The following is a 25124-nucleotide window of genomic DNA, read 5'->3' as shown; positions in this document are numbered from 1 at the left end:
AGTAAATAATGTTGCTTTCCTTTACTACTTAGTAAAATGAACTGAAAAAAATCAATATTATAGTTGAGAAAAAAGTAATAAACCAAGAAAAAGGATATATTTTTGGTGGGATCAAAAATCACTTACTTGAGCTCTGCTGTCATTGGATTGTTCTGATTTTGCCAGTAATCAGTTAATGTATTTGTATCCTCATAATCCACATTTTGGCTATCATATTCACTTTCTCTGTAATATTTGTATTTACATATAAGAATCTTTTAGATCCCAACAACAAAAAAAAAACTAAAAAAAATTAGGCAATTTCTTGTTGTCTCAAAGATATGTAAATAAAATGATGCAAAAATATAATAAAATTTTTAAAAATTGAGATACAAAGTTATCAATTATCTAACTGAAATCTAAGAATGGATCTTCCACTGAACAATAAGTATGTTTAGCATAGTTACCTTCGCTGGTGTTAAGAGTACTCTTCCAAGAGTATCAGTATTACTTTCTTTCTTATGACTCAATTTCTGGGTTTTGGGTTCTGTAGAAAGAAATGTCATATTTAACATCAAAACTGTACGTCAAAATTACCTTTAATTTTTGTTATTCCAAACTCCTGAGGACCATTTGTATTGTTCTATTGTCCTATTAATTCCCCCCAAAGACTTCATAATTTAAAAATAAAACTAATTCAAACTTCTGATCCCCACTAAACTAACTTTAAAATTCTGTATTTTTAAATAAAAACATTTTTATCTTAATTATTGAGTTTTATATCTCAGTCATATCCTAGGCAATCATTTAATTCATTTATTTATATATTCATCAATTATTTATGATGAGGAAAAAATAGAGTCTCTTCCCTCACAGGGTCTAGAGTGAGAATGATACTCAACAAATGCATTCAGCAAAATAAAATTGTAACTGGGGTAAGTATGACAAAGGGGAATATAGCTGGGATTTTTATTAGGAAGGCTTTTTTGTGCTAAAATCAGAAGAAAGAGTAGTAATTAACTAGGAACTGAGTAAGAATTTTTCCTGATTACCAAGCTAAAGAAGTGGAAATTACTGTGGGTGGAAAGAAGGCTAGGACAGACATCCAGGTGAGATGATGACAGTTTGGCCTAAGGTTGTGGTGGTAGAGGCAGAGAAAACAATGGAAAGATTTGGGTAATTTGGGAAACAAAAAAGTGACAGGACTTGGCTGGTAACAGACTAGAGAAAATGGGGGAAAAGGGAATCAGGTGGGTGTTACAAATAAATCCCCTGTTTCTGAGTTGTGTAATTCAGTGACAGAGAGATGGCTGTACTATTCACTTAAGTAAGGGAAAACAACAACAACAAAAAAAACCCAAAAAAACCCCACAAGGGCTTTTATGTGTGGGCATGTATGTTTGTGTGTATGAGTACACTGGATGACTGGTGGCAAATGTATACTGTGAGATCATAAATTGAGTTTTATAAACATTGACATTATGGGGTGCCAGACTGGTTCAGTCAGTTGAGTGTCTGCCTTGATTTTGGCTCAGGTTTTGGTCTCAGGGTTAAGGGATCAAGCCCCGCATTGGGTTCTGTGCTGGGTGTGGAGTCTGTTTAGGATCTCTTTCCTCCTTTCCCCTCTCCCTCATCTTGAAAAGAGAAAAAGAAGAAGAATGAGAAGCAGAAGCAGAAGAAGCAGCAGAAGCAGAAGCAGCAGAAGCAGCAGCAGCAGCAGCAGGAGCAGAAGTAGAAGCAGGAGCAGCAGCAGCAGCAGCAGAAGCAGCAGCAGAAGCAACAGAAGAGCAGCAGCAGCAGCAGCAGAAGCAGCAGCAGAAGCAACAGAAGAGCAGCAGCAGCAGCAGCAGCAGAAGAAGAAAAATACTGACCTTGTGATGCTTTTGAGCATTCAAAGAGAAATGCCAAATAGACAGCTAGATTGGAGGTTAAGAGAGTTTGGAACTTGAAATTTAAATCTGTAAGTTATCTGTAGTAATCCTGTGGGTAGGAGCTCACTATTTAGGGAGAAAATACTGAGTAAAGCTTCAAAGGAAAGCAAGTAGGCAGACACATAGGAGTAGGAGAAAAGCCAAGGGGACTGAAAACTCCAAGAAGGAAGGTATGGTCGATAGAACAATGGCTGTTTAAAGAGGGCACATGACAGGAACACCAAGAAAACATATACTGGCTTTAGCTACATGAAACTTTTTGAAAATCTTTACAAGAGCCATACTAGTGGAATGATGGGGGCAGAATTGAATATTGAGTGGGCTAAGAAATGAGTAGGAGATACGGAAATGGGAGTTGTCAAATTCTAGAAATCTTTTAAGAAATCTGGCTTTGAAACAATGATAAGAACATATTATGAACATATTATGAGCAACTACATGTCAATAAATTAGGCAATCTGGAAGAAACAGATGCAGCAAAAAAAGTAGAAGCTGCAGGTATAAGGTCAAGGCAGGTTTTTGGTTTTCTTTATATCTTAAAGTGTGGGAGAGAGTTGGGTATATGTTAAAGCCAGTGGGAAAAATCAAGTTGAGAAAAAGGAAGGTTTCTAAGAGGGCTCCTGTATTTCACCCAACAAGCAAAAGAACATAGGATGGAAGCATCTATAAATAGATTTCACGGCAGAAAGATAAAGTTTCCATGTGATAACTGATGACTTTATAGGACATGATAAAATAATAATAAATAACTTCTCATTAGTGGAGTTAAAATTTCATTTAAAAAGCTCTGATTTTCAGGTCTAAACTGGTACCAAAAGATTGGGATCATTCCCTATATATTTTCAGAGTTCAGTGCTTTGAAACTTGAACCCAATCACAAGAGGAAATTTGGAAAGAACACAAATACATGGAGGTTAAAAAGCATACTACTGGGACACCTGGGTGGCTCAGTTGGTTAGGCAGCTGCCTTCGGCTCAGGTCATGATCCCAGCGTCCTGGGATCGAGTCCCACATTGGGCTCCTTGCTCCGCAGGGAGCCTGCTTCTCCCTCTGACTCTGCCTTCCACTCTGTCTGCCTGTGCTCGCTTTCGCTCGCGCGCTCTCTCTGACAAATAAATAAATAAAATCTTAAAAAAAAAAAAAAAAAAAAGCATACTACTTAAGAATGAATGGGTCAACCAGGAAATTAAATAATTTTAATTCTTTAAAGAACGGGTCAACCAGGAAATTAAAGAATTTTTAAAAATTCATGGAAACAAATAAAAATGAAAACAACTCTTCAAAACCTTTGGGATGCAGCAAAGGTCGTCCTAAGAAGAAAATATATAGCAATACAAGCCTTTCTCAAGAAACAAGAAAGGTCGCAAGTATACAACCTAACCCTACACAAAGGAGCAGGGGAAAGAACAGCAAGTAAAGCCTAAATCCAGCAGGAGAAGAGAATTTATAAAGATCAGAGCAGAAATCAATGAAATAAAAACCAAAAGACCAGTAGAACAAATCAATGAAACTAGGAGCTGGTTCTTTGAAAGAATTAGTTAAGATTGATAAATCCCTGGCCAGACTTATCAAAAAGAAGAGAAAGGATCCAAATTAATAAAATCATGAATGAAAGAAGAGAGATCACAACTAACACCAAATAAATACAAACAATGATAAGAACATATTATGAGCAACTACATGTCAATAAATTAGGCAATCTGGAAGAAATAGATGCATCCCTAGATACATATGAACTACCAAAACAGAAGTAGAAAGAAACAGAAAACCTGAACAGACCCATAACCAGCAAAGAAATTGAAGCAGTAATCAAATATCTCCCAGCAAACAAGGGTCCAGGACCAGATGGCTTCCCAGGGGAATCCTAACAAACATTTGAAGAATTCATACCTATTCTTCTGAAGCTATTTAAGAAAATAGAAATAGAAGGAAAACTTCCACACTCTTTCTATGAGGCCAGCATTACCTTGATCCCCAAACTAGACAAAGACCCCACCAAAAAGAACTACAGACCAATATTCCTGATTAACATGGATGCAAAAATTCTCACCAAGATACTAGCCAGTAGGATCCAACAGTACATTAAAAGGATTATTCACCACAACCAAGTGGGACTTACTCCTGGGCTGCAAGGATGGTTTAACATTTGTAAATCAATGTAATACATTACATTAATAAAAGAAAGAACAAGAACCATATTCAGTAGATGCAGAAAAAGCATCTTTTTCTTGATTAAAACTTTCTTGATTAAAACTTTTCACAGTGTAGGGATAAAATATCTCAATATCATAAAAGCCATATATGAAAAGTCCAGAGCAAATTATCATTCTCGATGGGGGAAAAACTGAGAGCTTCCCCCCAAGGTCAGGAACATGACAAGGATGTCCACTATCACGACTGTTCAACACAGTAGTAGAGCCCTAGCCTCAGCAATCAGCAAACAAAAAGAACTAAAGGCATCTGAATCTGTAAAGAAGAAATCAAACTCTTACTCTTTGCAGATGATATGACACTCTCTGTGTAAAACCCAAAAGACTCCACCCCAAAATTGCTAGAATTCATACAGAATTCAGCAATGCACAGAAATCAATGCACAGAAAGCAGTTGCATTTCTATACACTAACAATACAGGAGAGAGAGAAACTGAGGAGTCGATCCCATTTGCAATTGCATCCCAAACCGTAAGATATGTAGAAATAAATCGAACCAAAGAGGCAAAGGATCTGTACTCAGAAAACTACAGAAACACTCATGAAATCAGGAAATGACAGATGCTGGTGAGGATGCGGAGAAAGGGGAACCCTCCTACAATGTTGGTGGGAATGCAGGCTGGTGCAACCACTCTGGAAGTGGAGTGGAGGTTCCTCAAAATGTTGAAAATAGAACTACCTTATGACCTAGCAATTTACCCTAAAGATACAAACGTAGTGATCCGAAGAGGCATGCGCACCCGAATGTTTATAGCAGCAATGTCTACAATAGCCAAACTATGGAAAGAACCTACATGTCCATCAACAGATGAATGGATAAAGAAGACGTGGTATATATACACAATGGAATACTATGCAGCCATCAAAAGAAATGAAATCTTGCCATTTGCGATGACGTGGATGGAACTAGAGAGTATCATGCTTAGTGAAATAAGTCATCGGAGAAAGACAACTATCATATGATCTCCCTGATATGAGGAAGTGGAGATGCAACATGGGGGGGGGGTTAAGGGGGTAGGAGAAGAATAAATGAAACAAGATGGGATTGGGAGGGAGACAAACCGTAAGTGACTCTTAATCTCACAAAACAAACTGAGGGCTGCTGGGGGGAGGGGGTTGGAAGAAGGGGAGTAGGGTATAGACATTGGGGTGGGTATGTGCTATGGTGAGTGCTGTGAAGTGTGTAAACCTGGCGATTCACAGACCTGTACCACTGGGGATAAAAATATTTCTATGTTTATTTAAAAGAAAAAAACAAAAACAAAACACTCATGAAAGAAATGGAGGGATCCAAAGAAATGGAAAAATGTTCCACGCTCATGGACTGGAAAAACAAATATTGTTGAAATGTCTATGCTATCTAAAGCAATCCATACATTCAATGAAACCCCTATCAAAATACCATCAGCCCCCCCCCCGAAATGGGACAAATAATCCTAAAATTTGTATGGAACCAGAAAAGACCCCAAATACCCAGAATGATGTTGAGAAAGAAAAAAAGCTGGTAGCATCAAAATTCCTGATTTCAAGCTCTATTACAAAGCTGTAATCATCAAGACAATATGGTACTGGCATAAAAACAGACTCATGGATCAATGGAACAGAATGCAGAACCCTGAAATGGAACTTCAACTCTGTGGTCAACTAATCTTCCACAAAACAGTAAAGAGTTTTTCCAATGGAAAAAAACAGTAAGGAGTTTTTCTAATGGAAAAAAGACAATCTCTTCAACAAATGGTTTGGGAAAATTGGACAGCCACATGCAGAAGAATGAAACTGGACCATTTCCTTATACCACACACCAAAATAGATTCAAAATGGATGAAAGACCTAAATGTGAGACAAGAATCCATCAAAATCCTAGAGGACAACACAGGCAGCAACCTCTGTGACCTTGGCCACAGCAACTTTTGGCTAGACATGTCTCCAAAGGCAAGGGAAACAAAGGCAAAAATGAACTACTATGTCTTCATCAAGATAAAAAATTTTTGCACAGCAAAGGAAACAGTCAACAAAACCAAAAGATAACCAACAGAATGGAAGAAGGTATTTGCAAATGTCTTATCACATAAAGGACTAGTATCCGAAATCTATAAACAACTTACCAAACTTAATACCCAAAGAACAAATGTTCCAATCAAGGAATGGGCAGAAGATACAGACATTTCTCCAAAGACCACGTACAAATGGTCAATAGACACATAAAATAATGTTCAGTGTCACTTGGCACCAGGGAAATACAAATCAAAACCACAATGAGATCCCACCTCACACCAGTCAGAATGGCTAAAATTAACCAGTCAGGAAATGACAGATGCTGACGAGGATGCAGAGAAAGGAGAATCCTTTTACACTCTTGGTGGGAATGCAAGCTGGTGCAGCCATTCTGGAAAACAGTATGGAGGTTCCTCAAAAAACTGAACATAGAGCTACCCTATGACCCAGAAATTGCACTCCTAGGGATTCTGAAGGAGCACCTGCACCCCAATGTTTATAGCAGCCACGCCCACAATAAATGGATAAATGGATAAAGATATGATACAAGAAATCTTGCCATTTGCAATGATAAGGATGGAACTAAAGGGTATTACGCTAAGTGAAATAAGTCAATCAGAAAGACAATTACCATATGATCTCACTCATGATGCAGAATTTAAGAAGCAAAACAGAGGATCATAGGGGAAGGGAGGGAAAAATAAAACAAGATGAAATCACAGAGGGAGACAAGCCATAAGAAACTCTAATCATGGGAAAAACTGAGGATTGCTGGATGGGATGGAGTAATGGAGTGATGGACATTAAGGAGGGCACATGATATAATGAGCACTGGGTATTATGCAAGACTGATGAGTCACTGAACTCTACCTCTGAAACTAATAATATACTATATGTTAATTAAATTTAAAAAACATATTTTAAAAATCACATAAAAAATTCTGAATTTCATTACATAGTCTAATGTTTTCATTTCTACATCTTTGAAAAAGAACTTTGAAGTCCTTGTTATTTGTAAACTCACCTGTTGATAAAGGGCTCAGGCTACTTGCTTCAGGAAGCCTTTCCAGAAGTTTTCTCTGTACAATTGGTGTACTGTGAAGGCAGAGTGGGTCACATATTCCAGTCCTTGCCCTAACATTAATTGGAGATATCACTAGAGGCTCCAGAGGCTCCCTGCAGGGGCTTTTCTGTATACCATCTTTTACTGGTTTTAAGATACTCTCAATATTCAGGGAATGTAGTTCCTCTACTGGTGATGTGGGTCTCTCATCTCCATTTAAAGTTTTAGAATCTGGGGATGTTGCCTGTTGCCAAGGCGGAATTACTGGAGAATCAGGGGAGCTATAACTAATATAGTAGTCATCATCATCATCATCTTCAACTTTCTCAGCATCATTTGTGGAAGCAACTGGTGGCAGTGCCTGGTTTTCACTTATAGTTCGACTACAACCCATAGTTGGTGCTTGCAAAGCAATATGGGCGTTATCAACATCTTCCTTGGTATGTGCTGTGGTGGGGAGTGTATGTGGAGCTGTACTCATTTTTGGAGGCACTACAGGTTTGTCATCTGGGTTAACTGAAGAGCTGAAGTTCTCAGCAGATTTTACAACTCCAGTTGGCTCAGTTTTAGACAGTTTCTTGGAACGTTCATATTCTTCTTTGGCGTGAAGCCATGCTTGAACCAGTTGTCGACTCGGTGCACATTTGCAAGGCATAATCACAATTTTTTTATCTTCAACCATTTTATAGCTATTACTTGACCCTTTATTGACCACTGCCTGGCCATTGCGAAGGGGTGACCCTGGTCTTGGATTCTGAGTCATTGCCGAGAAAGCCGTTTTCCACAGACGAAGTCCTTCCAAGGAAAAGTCTCCCTCAAACTCAGCCAGATCATTTGGAAGTCGAGTTTCTACCATGAGAAGCCGTCCACCGATCTCCCTATAAACAACATATTTTAGAACACCTGTTTTGTCTCAAAGAGCGATTACCAAAATATTTAGCTCCCTATCCTAAAGGTTTTTTTGAAGTTTCGTTTGAATTCTTAGAAATGCCCATTTCTTTCCTTTCTGTGTCCTCTCACTACATATTTAATGCAGGTACACTCTTTCTAGTCTTAGCATGCTTTTCTTCTCAGGTATATGCTACTAAATTAATTTCCTTTGAAAGGAATCATCAATACCAGGAAAGAAGGTATTTTTTTAAAGTACCCCTTGAAGCCTCCTTTTCTCCAAGGAGATGGCACAAACTGATCATATTCCTTTCCTCTACTCAAATAACTCTCCATCGTCACCACATATGAATAAAAAGAATGGAATAATTTTATCATTAGAGATTGTCTCCCTGGATCTTATCTACAGCCTCTCTAAACATTCTCTAGTAGCTACAGTAGTTTAGCAAAACCAGTCAGTTCAAACATATCTTTGTATTCCCCCAAGTCCTTTCAAACATTTAAAAAAATCACACACAATTGAGATAAATTACCCTATTCTTACTCCCCTTTACATGGCAAGGCTTAACACTAGGAACTTTAAGTTGGCAGAGGCCACAGAATACATAGCATAAATGCTGATAATGTATGTGTATGTGGGGAATCACTATTAAAAGGTAGCCTCATTTATTTTTCAATAGTTGGAAATATCAAGTTAAACTTCTTTCTCTAACATATATCCACTGGTACTATCTCTGTCTTTTGCAACAAGAAAATCTACTTTTTCTTCCTTATGATATCTCTTTCCTGGATATGAAGGTAAGTTCTTAGTTCTTCCAGTTACTTTTTCTAGGGCATGATTTCCCCAATATCCTGGTCATTCTCTACATAAAACTCAATGAACTGGATTCATGTTTTCTGATTTGGAGCTGAAGGATTACCACAGGTGCTTTTCCCCTTTACGTGGAAAGACTTTGGCCCTTAATAGTTAACTCTGTAACCACCTCCCTGCTATATGAAGAATCAGAAGAAAGATTATTGCTACTGAAGAAAATGAGTACATGTGTTATGTGACAGAGCCAACTCTAATATTAATGATACAGAAATCATAATGAAGTAAAAAATAACAAAAACTGGTAAGGTATGGTAAATTCAGCTCTCTTGAATATGTCAACAGTGTGGTTATTGCTGCAACTCATGTCATAATATACCTCAAGAGTCTTCCATTTTTTAGTAATCCTACTTCTAAGACTATATGGAAAAACCCCAAAATACAAGATGTGCTTCATGAGGAAAACAATAACCACATAATTATCTATAGTGGCAGAACAGGGAACAAACTTTCTGTTCAATAAAATACACATATGATAGGATTATCATGTAGTCATTAAAATGATGTTTCCAGGGCGCCTGGGTGGCTCAGTGGGTTAAGCCGCTGCCTTCGGCTCAGGTCATGATCTCAGGGTCCTGGGATCGAATCCCGCATCGGGCTCTCTGCTTAGCAGGGAGCCTGCTTCCCTTCCTCTCTCTCTGCCTGCCTCTCCGCCTACTTGTGATTTCTGTCAAATAAATAAATAAAATCTTTAAAAAATAAAATAAAATAAAATGAATTTTCCAGAAACTTATTATTTGGAAAATGTTTATAATATTAGGTGAAAAAAACCTGTATGCAATACTGTGACTATATATAGTAAGATCACATTTAATAAAACAGAACAAAATAAAAACTATACATTTAAAAAAACTAAAATAAAAAAACCACATTAGGGCGCCTGGGTGGCTCAATTGGTTAAGCAATTGCCTTCGGCTCAGGTTATGGTCCCAGAGTCCTGGGATCGAGTCCTACACATTGGGCTCCCAGCTCTATGGGGAGTCTGCTTCTCCCTCTGACCTCCCCTCTCATGCTCTCTCTCACTCTGTCTCTCTCTCTCAAAAATAAATAAAAATCTTAAAAAACAAACAATAACAACAACAAAAAACATTAAAATACTGAGTAGAGTATAGGTAGAGAAATAGGTAGAGAATACTGTGGGACTTTTATTCTTTTATACCTCCCAAATTTACTATAGTGAAGTTTTATATTAAAAATTGTTTTTCAAAAATAATGACTATCCTTTTATTTCAGCTGCATGACAAGTCTTAAAGTTGGACAACAACAAACAGCAACAGAGTTAATGACTAACACATGGTAAGGTACCTGAGAATTAAAAATTAGATATGCAAGGCTCAAGATGGAAAAAAATAGTTCAGTTAAAAACATATACCATAATCACTACTGATAAAAGCCAAAGCCCCCCAAATAATGGAAACTAATGCTTAAGGAACAGACGTTCATATATTCTGGCAGTGAAATAAAAGAGTCCCATTTGTGTTAAAAGACCACACATAGGTACTAAGCAAAACAAAACTGCAGAACTGTGTATTAGGAAGGCTGGGGAAGAAATGTCCTGTCTTCCACTTCTAATCTTTAGGGGAGGAAACTTTTAACCTGTACTTCTGATCACTTTTTCTCAAACCCTTCTTAAAAAGACTCCTGCAGGATTATTGCTGATCTGCTGGGTAAAATCCTGGTATTCACTGTGTCTTTTTTACTGGGGTAAAGAACACGGTGCTGCTGAAGGTTACTGTACACACATGGTATGGCTTCTTGCCTTAGGTGACTCTTCATCTCTCTTCTATCCTTTAGACTAAGCTAAGTCAGCTGCAAAAGTCTTAGCCAGCCTCCTCTGCTTCTGACTGATTGACTGAAATGAACTGCCTCTCCTTGCAACTGGTTAGGTAAATGGGATAAAAGACACGGGGGTCGGGGGGAGGGGGGAGGAACAAAAAAATCATCACTTAAATGGCCTGGGTTAAGTTATGTTCCCAACTTAGTTCCTATCAGTTATGCTCTACCTTGGTGATGCAAGAGGTACAGAATACCTACTTAACTACTGGCTTATAAATAAACCAATACTGATGCCTTTGTGTTCTTTGTGTTTTGCTATTGGCTGTGTATATGTGTGTGTGTGTATGCATCTGTCTACTGCCTCTCTGAAAAGATTTTTTTTTTTAATGTTACTGGGTTACATATTACTGGTGTTTTATTTTAAAATTATTCTTTATCATGGCACCATATTAATATTTTAGGGTTCATTTTGGCACAGCATCTGGCTACAATATATTTATTTTCTATGGATTTTAGTTTGGCTATTCCTATTTTGAGTACGAGCCTCTTACATGGATTCAAATTCTCTCTATTCACAAATCTTTGTACTAGTCTGACCCATATTACCAATTCCTTTGCAATGATTTTGTTTCCAACAGCCTTAAGAAATTCAAGTTCATTATTGAAGGAGAATTTTCAGAGGATTAGCTAACATTTTCTCATATACACCACAGAGAATTATGAGATTATTTCCTTTTCAAATAGTCTATTTGTATGGTTTTTAAAAAAATTATTATGTTCAATTAGCCTTCTTTTAAAAAACGAGAGATAAGGAGAAGTCATGTCCATATTGTATCCCTAATAACTGGACAAACTAATAGGAGTAACAATACGATTGAAGATGTTGGCAACATGAAAAGAAAATGATATAATATGAACAAGTTAAAATAATCTTCATTTAGAGATATAACATAAAGTACTTAAAACATGTATACTCCCTTCCAAACATGTTTAAGTTCTTTCAAAAATTGTAAAAATTTACAATTTTAGAAACAAACACCATTTTTAAAACGATAAATGTGCTTAAGTATTATCACATCCTTCTTAATCTGGCATCATGTCATGGTGAGCATCTGCATCTCTAATCCTTGATGTTGACACAGTGTTAACAGTAAGATTGAAGACCAACACTTATCAGCTTAAAGTTCTCAAGGTGCAACCATCCAGCTAGTTTGTGAATTTTCTCAGAAGTCCTAATTATGAACCACTTTTACAATGATTTACTTATAAATACAATATATTATAGCCAGAACATGAGCATTCAGGTACCAATGCTATAATCATTATAAGTACTCAGAGTGACTCAAGGAGAAAAAATAATTCTGATTACCTGGGCTTTTCTGGTACATCAGAAGGATTACTGCAAAATGGTTCCTGGTAAATAGTTTCTGAAAGGTCATGATCCAACAAAGTTGCCATAATTTCTTCCCTACTTGGTGGGGACATAAGTGGTTTCAGAATGTGAGCAGTTCGAGGGGTGAAACTGCCATTTTTAGATTGTGAGGGAGAGCTGGTAGACCTTGGTGAACTATCGGGAGTTGGTGTCAATATATCATTGTTTCTTGAAACATACAATTCTAAATCTTCAGAGGCTGCATCCAGAAGTTCACCATCAGGGGAGGATAGTATTGTAGTAAAAGAGGTATTGACTGAGTCAAGAGACTGTTGCATCTCTTTTCTGGTATGACCTTGGATCCAGTCTGAAGTGCCTGGCTGTGAGAGGCTAAGAAACACTTCTTTGCTTACTGAACTCCTATTCAATCTGGATTTTTCATTTAGACAGTCCTCTGCCGGCTGGACACAGAAAGAATCCATTATTGAATTAGAGCGAGTTGTTAGAGGATGGAAGGTACTTTTCCACTGGTTGTGGCGATGATTCTCATTGTTATCAACTGATGATTTCTCAAATAGTTCAGGACTTAGAGTGCTAGATCTAATCCACGAGGTTGAGTCTGAGGCATGATGTTTGTCTTCATCACACTTCTGATTATCATGACTTAAAAACTCATTTTTTTCTATGGTTTGTCCTGGGAAAAGATCCTGAACTGCATCACTTAAGAATTTCTGAGGCAAATTCTGATCAGCTGGGACAAACTGACTTCCAGAATAAAAGCTACAAAATCCAGTTTGACCTATTGTATTAATATCAAAATTATAATTATGTTCAGGAGACAAGCTATCTTCAAGTGAGTAACAGCTCTCAAAACCTTGATCTGAAAAAAAGATGGGACTGTCATCTGATAGAGAGTTATCCAACTGGCCAGAGTTTTGTAAATTTAGAGAGTCTACTTTAAGAAGTTTGGGAACTTTTTCTTTAGGTTTTGTAGTTCTGGGAGTTCGAGGTTTTCTTGAAGCCGTTACTGATCGTGTTCGTTTAATTGTTTTGTTTTGCTCAAGGGAACCAGAAATATTTTTGTTTGGTTGATGTTTATTAGGTAATGGGTCTTGCATAATATTTGCATTTTGTGCTTTCTGCTGTCTTTTCTGTAACAATTCTTTTAGAACTGCCAGTCCAGACTGGCCTTCACCAAATGCTGAAGGTGTTGACACATTTCGACTTTTACACTGAGGAAGTGCTTTGGTTTGTGAAATTGCTTCTGACAACGACCTCTGTTTTACCTTTTCAGGTTTAAAATTTGACATATCTAAAATAAAGCCCCTTTGTTTTTGCTCCCATGCTATTTGTTTGATTGGACTTCTCAAGGAAGTTACAAAGCAATTATTAGGCATTTGGCTTTCCTCTGAAGCTGCATTTCCTGGAGAACAAGTTTCACTGTGCTTTGACTGTTCTGCCATGCACACAATCTGCTGCTGACTGTCTTTGCAATGCAAAAAATTAGGGGCATATGCCTGGTCTGGCTTTGATTCTAAAGAATTACGATATTCATTTAACTTTCCGATAGATGACAAATAACTTTTTTGTGTATTTGCGTTCTCTTCTGTCTTTGGAGACATTATACCCGAAGATATCTGTGTATTCTGGGCTACCTGAGACAAATGGTTGGAAAGATCAAATATATTTTTTTGAATTAAGGTTGATTCTTTCAGAGTAAACATAGTATTTTGATTATGAGACCTCTGAACATTAATTTTTGAGACTCCAGGTCCCAAAGAACTACAAACAACTGATGAATGCAAATCATCTCGTGAGCTGGGAAATGTTTGCAAATCTACAGGCTTCTTGCTTTCTAAAAAAGAAGAAAAGCAGCCAGATAAATTTTGTTGTGCATGAATTCCAGTGGGCAGGGGAGCAGAAAGGGGATGATCTATAGCAGAGCCCATTAGTGACACATCTTTCTGTTTAAAAAGTAACTGAGAGCCTCCAGAAGTATTTGAGGTCTCAGACACATTCTGATGTTTCAGCACAAACTTAACTTCAGCACCAGACTGAGATTTTATTTTTTCATCTTTAATTGTTATATGTTTTCTTGGCATAGCTTTCTCATTTGTTTTTTGTTTCTGTTTTGCTCTCTGTTTCTTTTTTCCATCATCTCCTACTTTATTTGTCTGATTCCGTTTGTTCCTTTTCTTAGTAACTACAGAGGGATTAACAAGCTTAGTTTTTGATTTCTTAACCTGCGCTCTTGCTCGACTATTTTTTTCCATACGAGAATTAACAGTCTTACTATTACATGCATTAGGACCCTTAAAGAGCGTTGTTTCTTTATCTGCAGCAGCCATCATTTCTTCAGCTCTTGGATCTGTGGGAGACCAGCAGCGAGGGGGAGAAGAATTTATGGGACTTGTGCTTCTCTCAGAAAGAAAACCTAGTTTAGACATAACATCACTATAATTCAAGTCACAGTCTTCGGTTTCAGCATTGTAAGATGGCAAGGGAGGTGACAGGATGGCATGTGACCGTTTTCGCCTAAAGGACAAAGTTCTTTTAATATTTTCACTATTTGTCCTTTGTTGCTTACCAGTTTTTTTCTTAGCAGACTTATGTTTTGATTTTCTTCTGTGACTTTTCTTTGGTGTTAGTGGATAAATGGGATATTTGGTTGCAGGGGAGTCAGGAACTTTTGGCCAAAAATCCTTCAAAGGTGCAAGCTTTTTATATAGTTCCATTTTTTCCTCTGTCAATATAACTTGTTTTTCTTTAGAGTCTATTTTTCCTAGCTTCACAAGCATATTTTTTCTCCCTCTAAATCTATTAATAATAATATACTTTATGATGACAGGGGGTAGCTTTTTAGACATTTTTCTTCGTTTTCGAGCTTTGAGAGTTCCATCTAAACTTTCACCAATTTCCATGGGATGAGGTAGGCTAATTTTTGAGTTGTGTGTTACAAAACTTGATTCACTATCTTCAGTCTCATAATTCACCTTGCGTTTGGCTCTAAGTGTATATTTATTTCCATACAATCCAAAGGACTGTTCAGTTTCTAAGGTTCCATCTCCAAAGTGACAGTCTATAAAACTGTCTGCAGGTGTTTTATTTTCAAAAGCTCCACGGGTGACTTTAATTAGATCACTGGCCAATCCATTATTCTTCTCAGGATTACAAGGATTATTTTGTATACAAGTATCTTTTGGAGATACAGTCTCACTAGTTTTGGTAGAAGTCTCCTGATGACCTATAAATTTCTTTTTATTCATTTTTAACCGGGACTGTTTACTGCTGGGTTGTAGTTTGTATGTGACAGGAGAGAGTTTCTGTGGTCTACTGAGACAGTTAGAAAGAACAACACTGGGAAAAAACATATAATGTGCCGCTTGCTGGCTGAGGCTTGGCTTTTCTGTTTTATGTTCTTGAAACTCTTCATATCTAATTTTAAGTTTATTTAGCCCACTTTCATCAGCAATGCTATCAAGAGAATGTACGATAGTTCTATTCTCTCCTGAGCATGAGAGCAAGTCACAATTTTCAGTTAATGATGAAGGGAATAAATTATTCAGAGCTGTGCTGTTTCCTTTTTCATTTCCTTCAGAGGATAACTTATTTTTTGAATGACTTAGGTCAGAAAAGTTGAAAGAATTTTTGCCCAATGTACTTTCACTACTATGACGGTTCATGTGTATAAAAGGGGCATCCTTATCAATTTTTCTAATATTTGTATACTTTCTACTTGGTGCCTGTCTTGTAACAGATGGAATATCCTCTTCATAATCAAAAATACTACTTTCACAGGAAGATACTGGGAGGATATCTTTCTTACTTTCTTTATGAGAGTTTTCTGAATGGACAGAATTGCTCAAAGATCCAGGGTATTTCATGGAGTAAGTACTTTCATTTGTAAAAGAAGCAACTGAGTGATCTAGACATTTTTCTATGTTGTTTGGCTGTGGAAGTTCTTCAATTAAATCTTCCTTATTCAAAACATGGGAAGAAAGGGCACTTGTGTGTTTACACTGAAAGGTAATCTTAGCAGAAGATGGGGGTTCTAATGTAGCAGCATCTTTGTGGAAAATGGAAGGTTTTACTGATAGCTTGCTTGTTGCAATCACAGAAGAGTGGGTCCTGGAATTTTCGTTGTTCAAGGGATTGTCTGAAATTGGGGAAAAAGAATTTATTTCACCTTCATGCTTTTAATTTTTTAAAAAATATTTCTCCATACTATCATCATGAAAGAAGCTATAGAAAATTACGTTTCCATGCATAAAATGGTTATCTTAACAAAATGTCATTCCTCTCATTAAGATAATAACTCAACCTAAATAATCAACAGTCAGTTACACTTGATTATTATTCATTATTTTAAACATATTTCTTTTGGTCAGAAATAAGTTACATTAGGGGTCCCAGCTGACTCTCGATTTTGGCTCAGGTCATGAGCTAAGGGTCCTGGGATCAAGCTCTGCAAGGGCTCTACACAGAGCATGTTGTCTCTCTTTCTCTCTCAAAAAAATAAAAAATAAATTTAAAAATTACAATTTAAATTTAAAAAAGAAATTTTATATTAATATTCAGTGCCTTCATGGTGAATAGGGAAAAATACTGTCACCTTGAAAATTTTTCATAAAACAGTATGCTTCTTTGTATATCACTTCAAATAAGCTGAGAGTATTTTTTCTCTAGTTTTTATTTAAATTCCAACTAGTTAACATCTGAATATATTTCTTACAGTTTATACTACTTAAATGTTAACATGATAAACTGATTAAAGTCTATGAAGTTTTAAATCAGTGATTTACAAATATTATCCTCTTAGAAATAAGAAATAGTCATATATCCACATTCTTGCAAGAGAAAAAATCTTGGAGAAGGACAAAACATAGTAGTATTGTCAAAGCTTCACACTTAGCTGATTTTGTATGTGTGATTACAGTTTTAAAAGCAAATATATTCTCAGCTGCTAAATCATAAAATGCTCTTAGTATTAGATAACTTACCACTGTTTTCATCTGCAGTTCCATCTAACTGAGGTATAGAAAGATTGGCTAGAAGCAAACTGTTATTACTCCATTCCATTTCTTCTTCTGAAGATGAATCATCCTCTTCAGTTGAGCTTCTATGGGTATTTCTACACAGTGATCTAGAGAATATTAAGATTCATTAGGAGTATGATCATAGAAAAAGCATGTCAGATTAAAAATATTTGCTTAATCTGATGTTGTAATAGTAAAATTGAAAAGATCTGAAAATTAGAACCTCAAAAAGAAAAAGCAGATTTATCTTGCTTTGGTATTATGTTCTATAAAAAGTTACTGCAGATAAACTTAAAATTCTTTTCATGTGAGCTAGAAGACACCGTCATTCCTGTATCCAAAGTTCCACAATATCCTAGACTACCATATCTAATCATGTTCTTCCTTATATTCTCCCTCTCATCCTATTATTAGATCTGGATAACAGCTAGGCTGAGAACCCAATAACTTCTAAAAAGGTAGCATCCCGGCATATTTTAAGACGTCTCCATAAATATACAATCTCTACACTGTGAACTGGAAAAAACAAACACAAAAGTAAGCAAGGGGGTACTCCGGTCAGGCTGGAAGAGAAAACAGGGTTCAGAGGGGCTAGGAAGTAGTAGAGGTGTTGAGTCAATCTGAACAGCGGCTCTAAAGCAGGTTACTAAAGAATTCAGATGGACAGTGAATTCCAGATAGATAATCTCTTCAGGGTTCATCTCTTATCGATTTAAATTTTTTCACCAAGTCCTAGCTTGATACTTCCCTTTCTATCCATACCTAAGCTTTTCTTTCTCTGGTCTCAAAAATATGAAAGTGTCCCTTAATTATAGATATAACAGTTTCTCCATTAATCCTTTACCAAATCAAAATTCGTCCTAAAACCACTGTCTTAAGAGCTGAAAGAATTATTAGAGGTCATCTAGTCCAATTTTCTACTGAATGCAAAAACCTTATTTCAACAGATGACAAAATCTCCACTCTTACATTCTTAGTATAAGGGGCTTGCTTGCTGTCCATGAGCTAATCTTTTCCATTATTAATTGTTAGGATTTTTCCCCCTCTGTTACACAGTACTTTCCAAATTCCATTCATTATTTCTGCTTTTGTTCTGTGTTGTTATATGAAGCCTATTGTTGCTATTTTCCATATGATAACTTTAAAATATTTGAAGGCATTTATAATTTATCCTGTAATTCCTCTCTAATTAGACCAAACATTATCTATCCTTTCTACTGTTCTTTAAAAGTGACATGTTGGGAATGCAAGCTGGTGCAGCCACTCTGGAAAACAGTATGGAAACTCCTCAAAAAGTTGAACATGGTGCTACCCTATGACCCAGTAATTGCACTCCTAGGGATTTACCCCAAAGATACAAGTGTATTGATCCAAAGGGGCACATGCACCCCAATGTTTACAGCAGTCATGCCCACAAAAGCCAAACATGGGAAGAGTCCAGATGTCCACTGACAGATGAATAGATAAAAAAGAATACTACTAAGAATACTAAGAAAAAGGAATAATATTAAGCCATCAAAAAGATGAAATCTGGCCATTTGGAAGACATGGATGAAGGGTATTGTGCTAAGCGAAATAAGTCAATCAGAGAAAGACAATTACCATGTGATCTCATTCATATGTGGAAGAAGAAAACAAAATAGAGGATCATAGGGGAAGAGAGAAAAAAATAAAATGAAATCAGAGAGGGAGACAAACCATAAGAGACTCTTAATCATTGGAAACTGAGGGTTGCTGGAGGGGAGGTGGGATGGGGGGATAGGGTAATGGAGTGATGCACATTAAGGAGAGCATGTGATGTAATGAGCACTGGGTATTATATAAGACTAATGAATCACTGACCTCTACCTTGGAAACCAATAATGTATGTTTAATTAACTGAACACAAAATTAGAAAAAATAAAAATAAATAAATAAAAGTAACAGTGTTCACAGATCCTTTTCTTTCTCTCCTTTCCCAGGATTCTTAAAATATGGTACTCAGAGCAAAATATGACGTCCAAATACAATTGAAGAACTCCTTTTCTAGACACTATACTTCTATTTTTCAATCTCTTTCTAAAGTACATTAATGAAATGTTTCAATTTGTTTTCCCAAGGTTGACTTGGGCATGGTTTTCACAGGATTGGTCTAGTTAATGAACATATAGGCATCCATTAATTGTGGGACAAACCACACCTATGATTTTAAACATGCTGACACTACTGGTAACCAGTAGATAGTGACTCTAAGAATTTTATATATTTGAATGTGTATCTACTTAATATAGGCTCAAAAATATAAATAGCTAAGAAACATCTAAGAAACTAAGAAACTGTAGAAAAATGCTAATGAGACACTAAAGGTAAAATCAAAGAAATAATACCAAAATAAAACAATCAAGAAAGAGAAAAACAAATGGAAATAAGAAAAAGTGAAATGCCACAATATCAATCAGATAGTCAACACATTGCTAAAATATGAAAGAAGCAATCCAATTTATTACAGCAAGACTTAAATACATCAAGTAAATACTGCAACTATTTTATTAATAAAATCTAAAATCTGTTAGAATAATAAATGTTACCCTAGGTACAGCTAGTAGCTAATAATTAAATTCATTATTTTGGCAACCATACAACACTACACTTACTGTGCTCCTAATAAAGTAAAATCATGGCTTTCCAACAGAAATTAAACCCAGAATAGATGATTAAGCCCAGAGAGATGGTCTACCTAGTCTGTATTTATAAAGCTGACTGACTAAACCTAAACACATGACTCTATATTAGGCATCACCTATTCAGTTCTGAGATATTTCTGGACTATATTCTGTCACCCAGTGAATTACCAATCTCTAATATTTGTGACAATCTCAATCCAGTCTAGCATGATACTTGGCATTTAAGCATTTATGTTGTTTTTAAGTGCAAAGTCATGTAAGTTCTTGTGAACCCACCTAATTGGTCACTACTGCCATGTTTTATGTTTTCTCCTTATCTACAAGGATACTATGTAAGACTTACAAGACCCAATATGATTATAACATTCCCCTAAATAACCATATTTTAAAAGGATATAAAGAGAGTAGAGCATGGCGTGAACTCATGAAGATTCCTGATATTCTTTGCTTCCCTTCTTCCCTTTGAAGTTGTCCATGTTTACTTAATAATAGTAATTATTACCCCTATTATAAAGAAGGACTTAGAGGCAAGGAGGAGACCAATTAAAAAGTGAATCATAGGGGCACCTGGGTGGCTCAGTGGGTTAAGCCGCTGCCTTCGGCTCGGGTCATGATCTCAGGGCCCTGGGATCGAGTCCCATGTCGGGCTCTCCGCTCAGCAGGGAGCCTGCTTCCCTCTCTCTCTCTCTCTGCCTGCCTCTCTGCCTACTTGTGATCTCTCTCTGTCAAATAAATAAATAAAAATCTTTAAAAAATAAAAATCTTTAAAAAAAAAAAAAAGTGAATCATAGTGTTCCAGATAAATGATAATGAAGGCCCAAACTAGGACATTAACCTTGGGAGGGAGGTGAGTGGAAGGACAGAATGGCAAAAGAGGGCAAGTCAAATACAACACTGAAGCTGCAAACTTCCAGAAGTAGGGGGGAATTTATTACAGAAATCACAGAGAAACAAGAACAAAGCCATCTATAGGCTGATGTGGTTGAGGCATTTCCCAATAGGCTATTCCATGCAAAGACTGATCAAGTTTATATTAAAAAATTGAAAAAACAATTTATAGAGATCTACAAAAAATTTTATGTCTTTCACTTCACTTTATTTTTTTAATAGTTAGGAAATATTGATAAAAGACATTTTATGACATTGTTAAGGGTCAAATCTATCAGGAAATCAAATACTGGTTCTGTCTGGACCAGGTAGCATTCGTTCTTCAAAGGTCAAGCTCTGAGTCTTTGAATGACTTATCACTGTCACAGGAAAGGGAACTGAGTACATGAAGCTAGGAAAGTATGAAATAATATTTTGTAGGTTTGGATTCTCCACCCATAGAATGAAAATGGAATTCTTTGAGGAAGCATATTGCGAAAATACAGAAGGAGCTTATATACACAGATAACAAGAGAACATTTCAAACAAAGAGTTCAGAAGTTCTGGTATTATCTACCTATGTTTGGAGGAGAGGCATATTCAGTGTTTCAGGCTCAGAGGCCCAATCTTTTTCCACATACAGAACATATATAAGTCAAATCAATCAGTTTCACAAGAAACTTAATTTGGAAAACCACAGTGCCATCTTATTAATTTAATTTGAGAAATGAAGAATACCAGTGTCTGTTTCTGAGACTCTTATTTACTTATTTTTAATATTTAATTCCTTCAGTCTAATCAGACCTAAAGGCTATTTCTTGTCTTCAAGCGGACTCTGTGACTGTTGCTGTAACCCATATAACTCTCAGAGGGTGTTCTTTTTCCTCAAGTTCAGGGATAAAGAGGCACTCTACTTTGCCCCACTTACTATCAACAGATATTAATACTACATATGCAATTTCTAAAAGTTAAGTTTATGGGGGTAGAAGGAACTGGAGGAAGGTGGTCAAAAGATACAAACTTACAGTTGTAAGATAATTACTAGGGATGTAATGTACAACCTGGCAACTATAGTTACCACTCCTGTAGGATTAAAGAGGAAAGTTGTTAGAATGAATCCTGAGAGTTCTCATTACAAGGAGCAGCCTTTTTCGTCCTCATTTCTTTTTATTATATCTATATGCAATGAAAAATGTTAACTAAACTTATTTGTGGTAATCATTTCATAATATATGTTAAGTCAAACATTTATGCTGTACAACTGCAACTCATACACTGATATAGGTCAATTATATCTCAATAAAACTTGAAAAAAAAAAACCCACCTAGGTTTAATCTTTTAATAAAACTGGAAAAAAACACCTAGGTTTAATCTTTTTAAATGGAGCAAAATTTTACTTTGCTTAGAATATGAAGTTTATGCCACATGAAAAACAAAGCACTACTTTAAAGGAATTTAAAAGAAGACTAGTTTACAAAGTATTTATATTATGAACAATAGTAAAAAATAACTGAAAGAACTAAAAAGTTACCTCTTTTTGGCACAAGGTTCTTCAATATGGCTGTCCCATCTCTGAGACATCACCAAACTAAGCTCCATTTCTTCTTTTTCAATCTGTGGTTCGTTTTCTTCATCATCACTATTTTGGGGATTTTTAGTGTTTCCAAAGAAATGACATGGTGATGGTATCCTATTTCTTCCCCCCTGATATCCATCATTTTCCAAACCAGCAAGAAGATGTACCAGAGCCTCATCAGGACTACTGTCCACTATAAAACAAGTGAAGCATCACTAACAAATAACTTTTCTAAATAACTGAACTAAGGTCAATTACATTCAATAAAATCACAGATGCTGGCACATACTGAAAAAATACAGCTGATACAAAGACTTCTGTCAATGTAACTGTTTTATCAAAGTGTGATGACCTTTGGACTCTTCGCACTGGAATGATTTTGTATCCTCATTAAAAGGAAGATTCCCCAGAACCCATCTTCTATCTCTTGAATCAGAACTTCTGAGTTAGGGCCCAGGAAGATGCATTTTAACAAGCTGTCCAAGCTTACTGCACAATTAAGCTTGAAGAACACTAAACCAAATAGGGTGACCAGGGTTTAAAACAAAATCAAAATACATAATAAATATGTGAATTAATGCTAAGGAAGAGGTGCCTTAAAAACCATACATGTGAATACCTTATTCTCACTTAAATTTTATTTAGTGCACAGGATAGTTAAATGAAACATGTGGTTGAAAAACACAAGAGAGCTTTAAAGTAGTCAATAACATTACTTAAAAAACTTTCAGCGTGTTTTTTCCCTTCTTCATGACTATAACGAGATGCCACTTCATATGCACTATGCTTGCCAAATCAAGACAAGTAGTAAGTATTGGCAAGGAAGTCGAAGAAGGAAGTTCTACATTGCTGGTCAGACTGTAAAATGGTACAGCAGCTTTGGGAAAAAGTTTGATGGTTTGTTGAAATGTTAAAAATAGTTACCATATGATACAGCAACTCCACTCCTGGTATATAACCAAGATACTAAAAATATATGTCCACACAAAAACCTATACATAAATAATCACAGCAGTATCATTTGTAATTGCCAAAAAGGTGGCAACTCATGTATCCATCATGTAAAGAATGGACAAATGAACTATATGGTATATCCATATGAGGGAATATTATTCAGTAGTGAATGAAATACTGATACATGCTACAATTTGAATGAACCTTGAAAACATGCTAAGTGAAAGAAGTCACAAACAAAAGGTTATATGATTCCATTTATATGAAATGACCCAAATAGGTAAATGCAGTAAAAAAGAGAATAGATAGATTAGTGGTTGCTAAGAGCTAAGAGGAGAGAAGAATGAGGAGTGACTGCTAATGGTTATGGAGTTGCTTTTTAGGGTGATAAAATGTCCCGGAATCAGATAGTGGTAATGGTTACATAACTGTGAACATGATAAAAATCACTGAACTTGGGGCGCCTGGGTGGCTCAGTTGGTTAAGCATCTGCCTTTGGCTAAAGTCATGGTTTCAGGGTCCTAGGATCGAGCCCCATGTTAGGTTCCCTGTTCAGTGGGGAGTCTGCCCCTCATTTGTACTCACTCTCTCTCAAATAATCAAAAGTCTTTAAAAAAAAATCACTGAACCATATAAATTAGAAGGTAAATTTTCTGGTATGTGAAATACATCAATAAAACATTTTATTTTAAAAAGGGGGGGGATGCGCCTAGGTGGCTCAGTCGGTTCAACATCTGACACTTGGTTTTCACTCACCTCATGATTTCAGGGTCATGAGCCTGAGCTCCACATCAGGCTCTGTACTCAGCAGGGAATCTGCCTGAGATTCTCTCTTCCTTTCCTTCTGCCCCTTCCCTCCCAAGCATGCTCTCTCTCACAGATAATAAATCTTAATTCAATAACAAATAATAAATAAATCTTTTTTAAAAAGACCATGAAGATAGAGGTTTGTTGCCATTTTGGCAAAAATCTCTCTTTTTAAAAAGATTTTATTTATTTACTTGACAGAGTGAGTACAAGATGGAAAGTGGCAGGCAGAGGGAGAGCGAGAGGGAGAAGCAGGCTCCCTGCTCAGCAGGGATGTGGGGCTCCACTCCAGGAACTTGGGATCATGACCTGAGCTGAAGGCAGATGCTTAATGGACTGAGCCACCCAGGGGCCCCCAAAAATCTTTTCTTAAACCTAGTACTGCAGTTCATTTTTCCTGTCTCATTCTTTAAAAAAGAGCAGTATTAGCGAATGAATTACAGATATCTGACTTTCAGATCTTTGACTAGCATTAAGACTGCATTTTTGCAACCTTAGACAAGGTGGAATTTATCTACTGATGATATTCTATTTGCCTGTTTCATTCATGTCTATTTGCCTATTTCATTACATTGAAATAAGGATATGTCTCTCTCAGTATCTTCTTCAATTTCCTTCATTTTCTCTATCTTCCTCTCTTTCAGCTGCTTATTTTTTCCTCTGGGTTATTTCCTTCTGCATATACCATTCATTTATAAAGGAAAAAAGTTTTCTACTCCTGTCTCAAATGTTCTTGATATATGACTGTGTACAATAATTTTGGTATTGTTCTTAGTCAATTTGTGTTCCATTCAAGTAAAAATGAAGATAACTGACAGAGGACACTGTAGAAAGCTAGGAATACATATGAGACAGTAAGAATGAAAAAACAGAAAGCTCACAAAAAAAGAAACAAAAAATCACTAAATCAAGCAAAACAAGAAGAATGAAACTCAGTGACTTCTCACTTTTTACAATGAAATTTTAAATAAATTTCTGTAAAAGATGTCAGTAATTTAGACTATATTAAAGAAATGAAATCTGACAAATGACTTATGATGCTAATGAAAATGCATTTAGGGAGATGCAGAAATAACAGTCATATGCTACCCAAACAAAAATTAATGGCTTAATAAGAACTGTCCAGGGAAATTTC

General features: G+C 36.2%; 1 protein-coding gene across 3 annotated transcripts in view; it reads right to left on the bottom strand.

The window, feature by feature from the left end:
• Positions 1-25124, bottom strand: part of REV3L (REV3 like, DNA directed polymerase zeta catalytic subunit) — a 187099-nt gene that overhangs the window by 70653 nt on the left and 91322 nt on the right. For all 3 annotated transcript variants that reach the window (XM_059176830.1, XM_059176831.1, XM_059176832.1), the window contains exons 11-15: positions 22184-22421; positions 17086-17228; positions 12083-16241; positions 7140-8056; positions 447-526 (exon numbers count right to left, since the gene is read on the bottom strand). In XM_059176830.1, the coding sequence (XP_059032813.1) occupies positions 447-526; positions 7140-8056; positions 12083-16241; positions 17086-17228; positions 22184-22421 (5537 nt within the window). The remainder of the gene's footprint in view (positions 1-446; positions 527-7139; positions 8057-12082; positions 16242-17085; positions 17229-22183; positions 22422-25124) is intronic.

This window comes from Mustela lutreola, chromosome 6 (genome assembly GCF_030435805.1).
Source record: "Mustela lutreola isolate mMusLut2 chromosome 6, mMusLut2.pri, whole genome shotgun sequence".
Classification (NCBI taxonomy): Eukaryota; Metazoa; Chordata; class Mammalia; order Carnivora; family Mustelidae; genus Mustela; species Mustela lutreola.
This window is presented reverse-complemented; position numbering and strand designations above follow the sequence as displayed.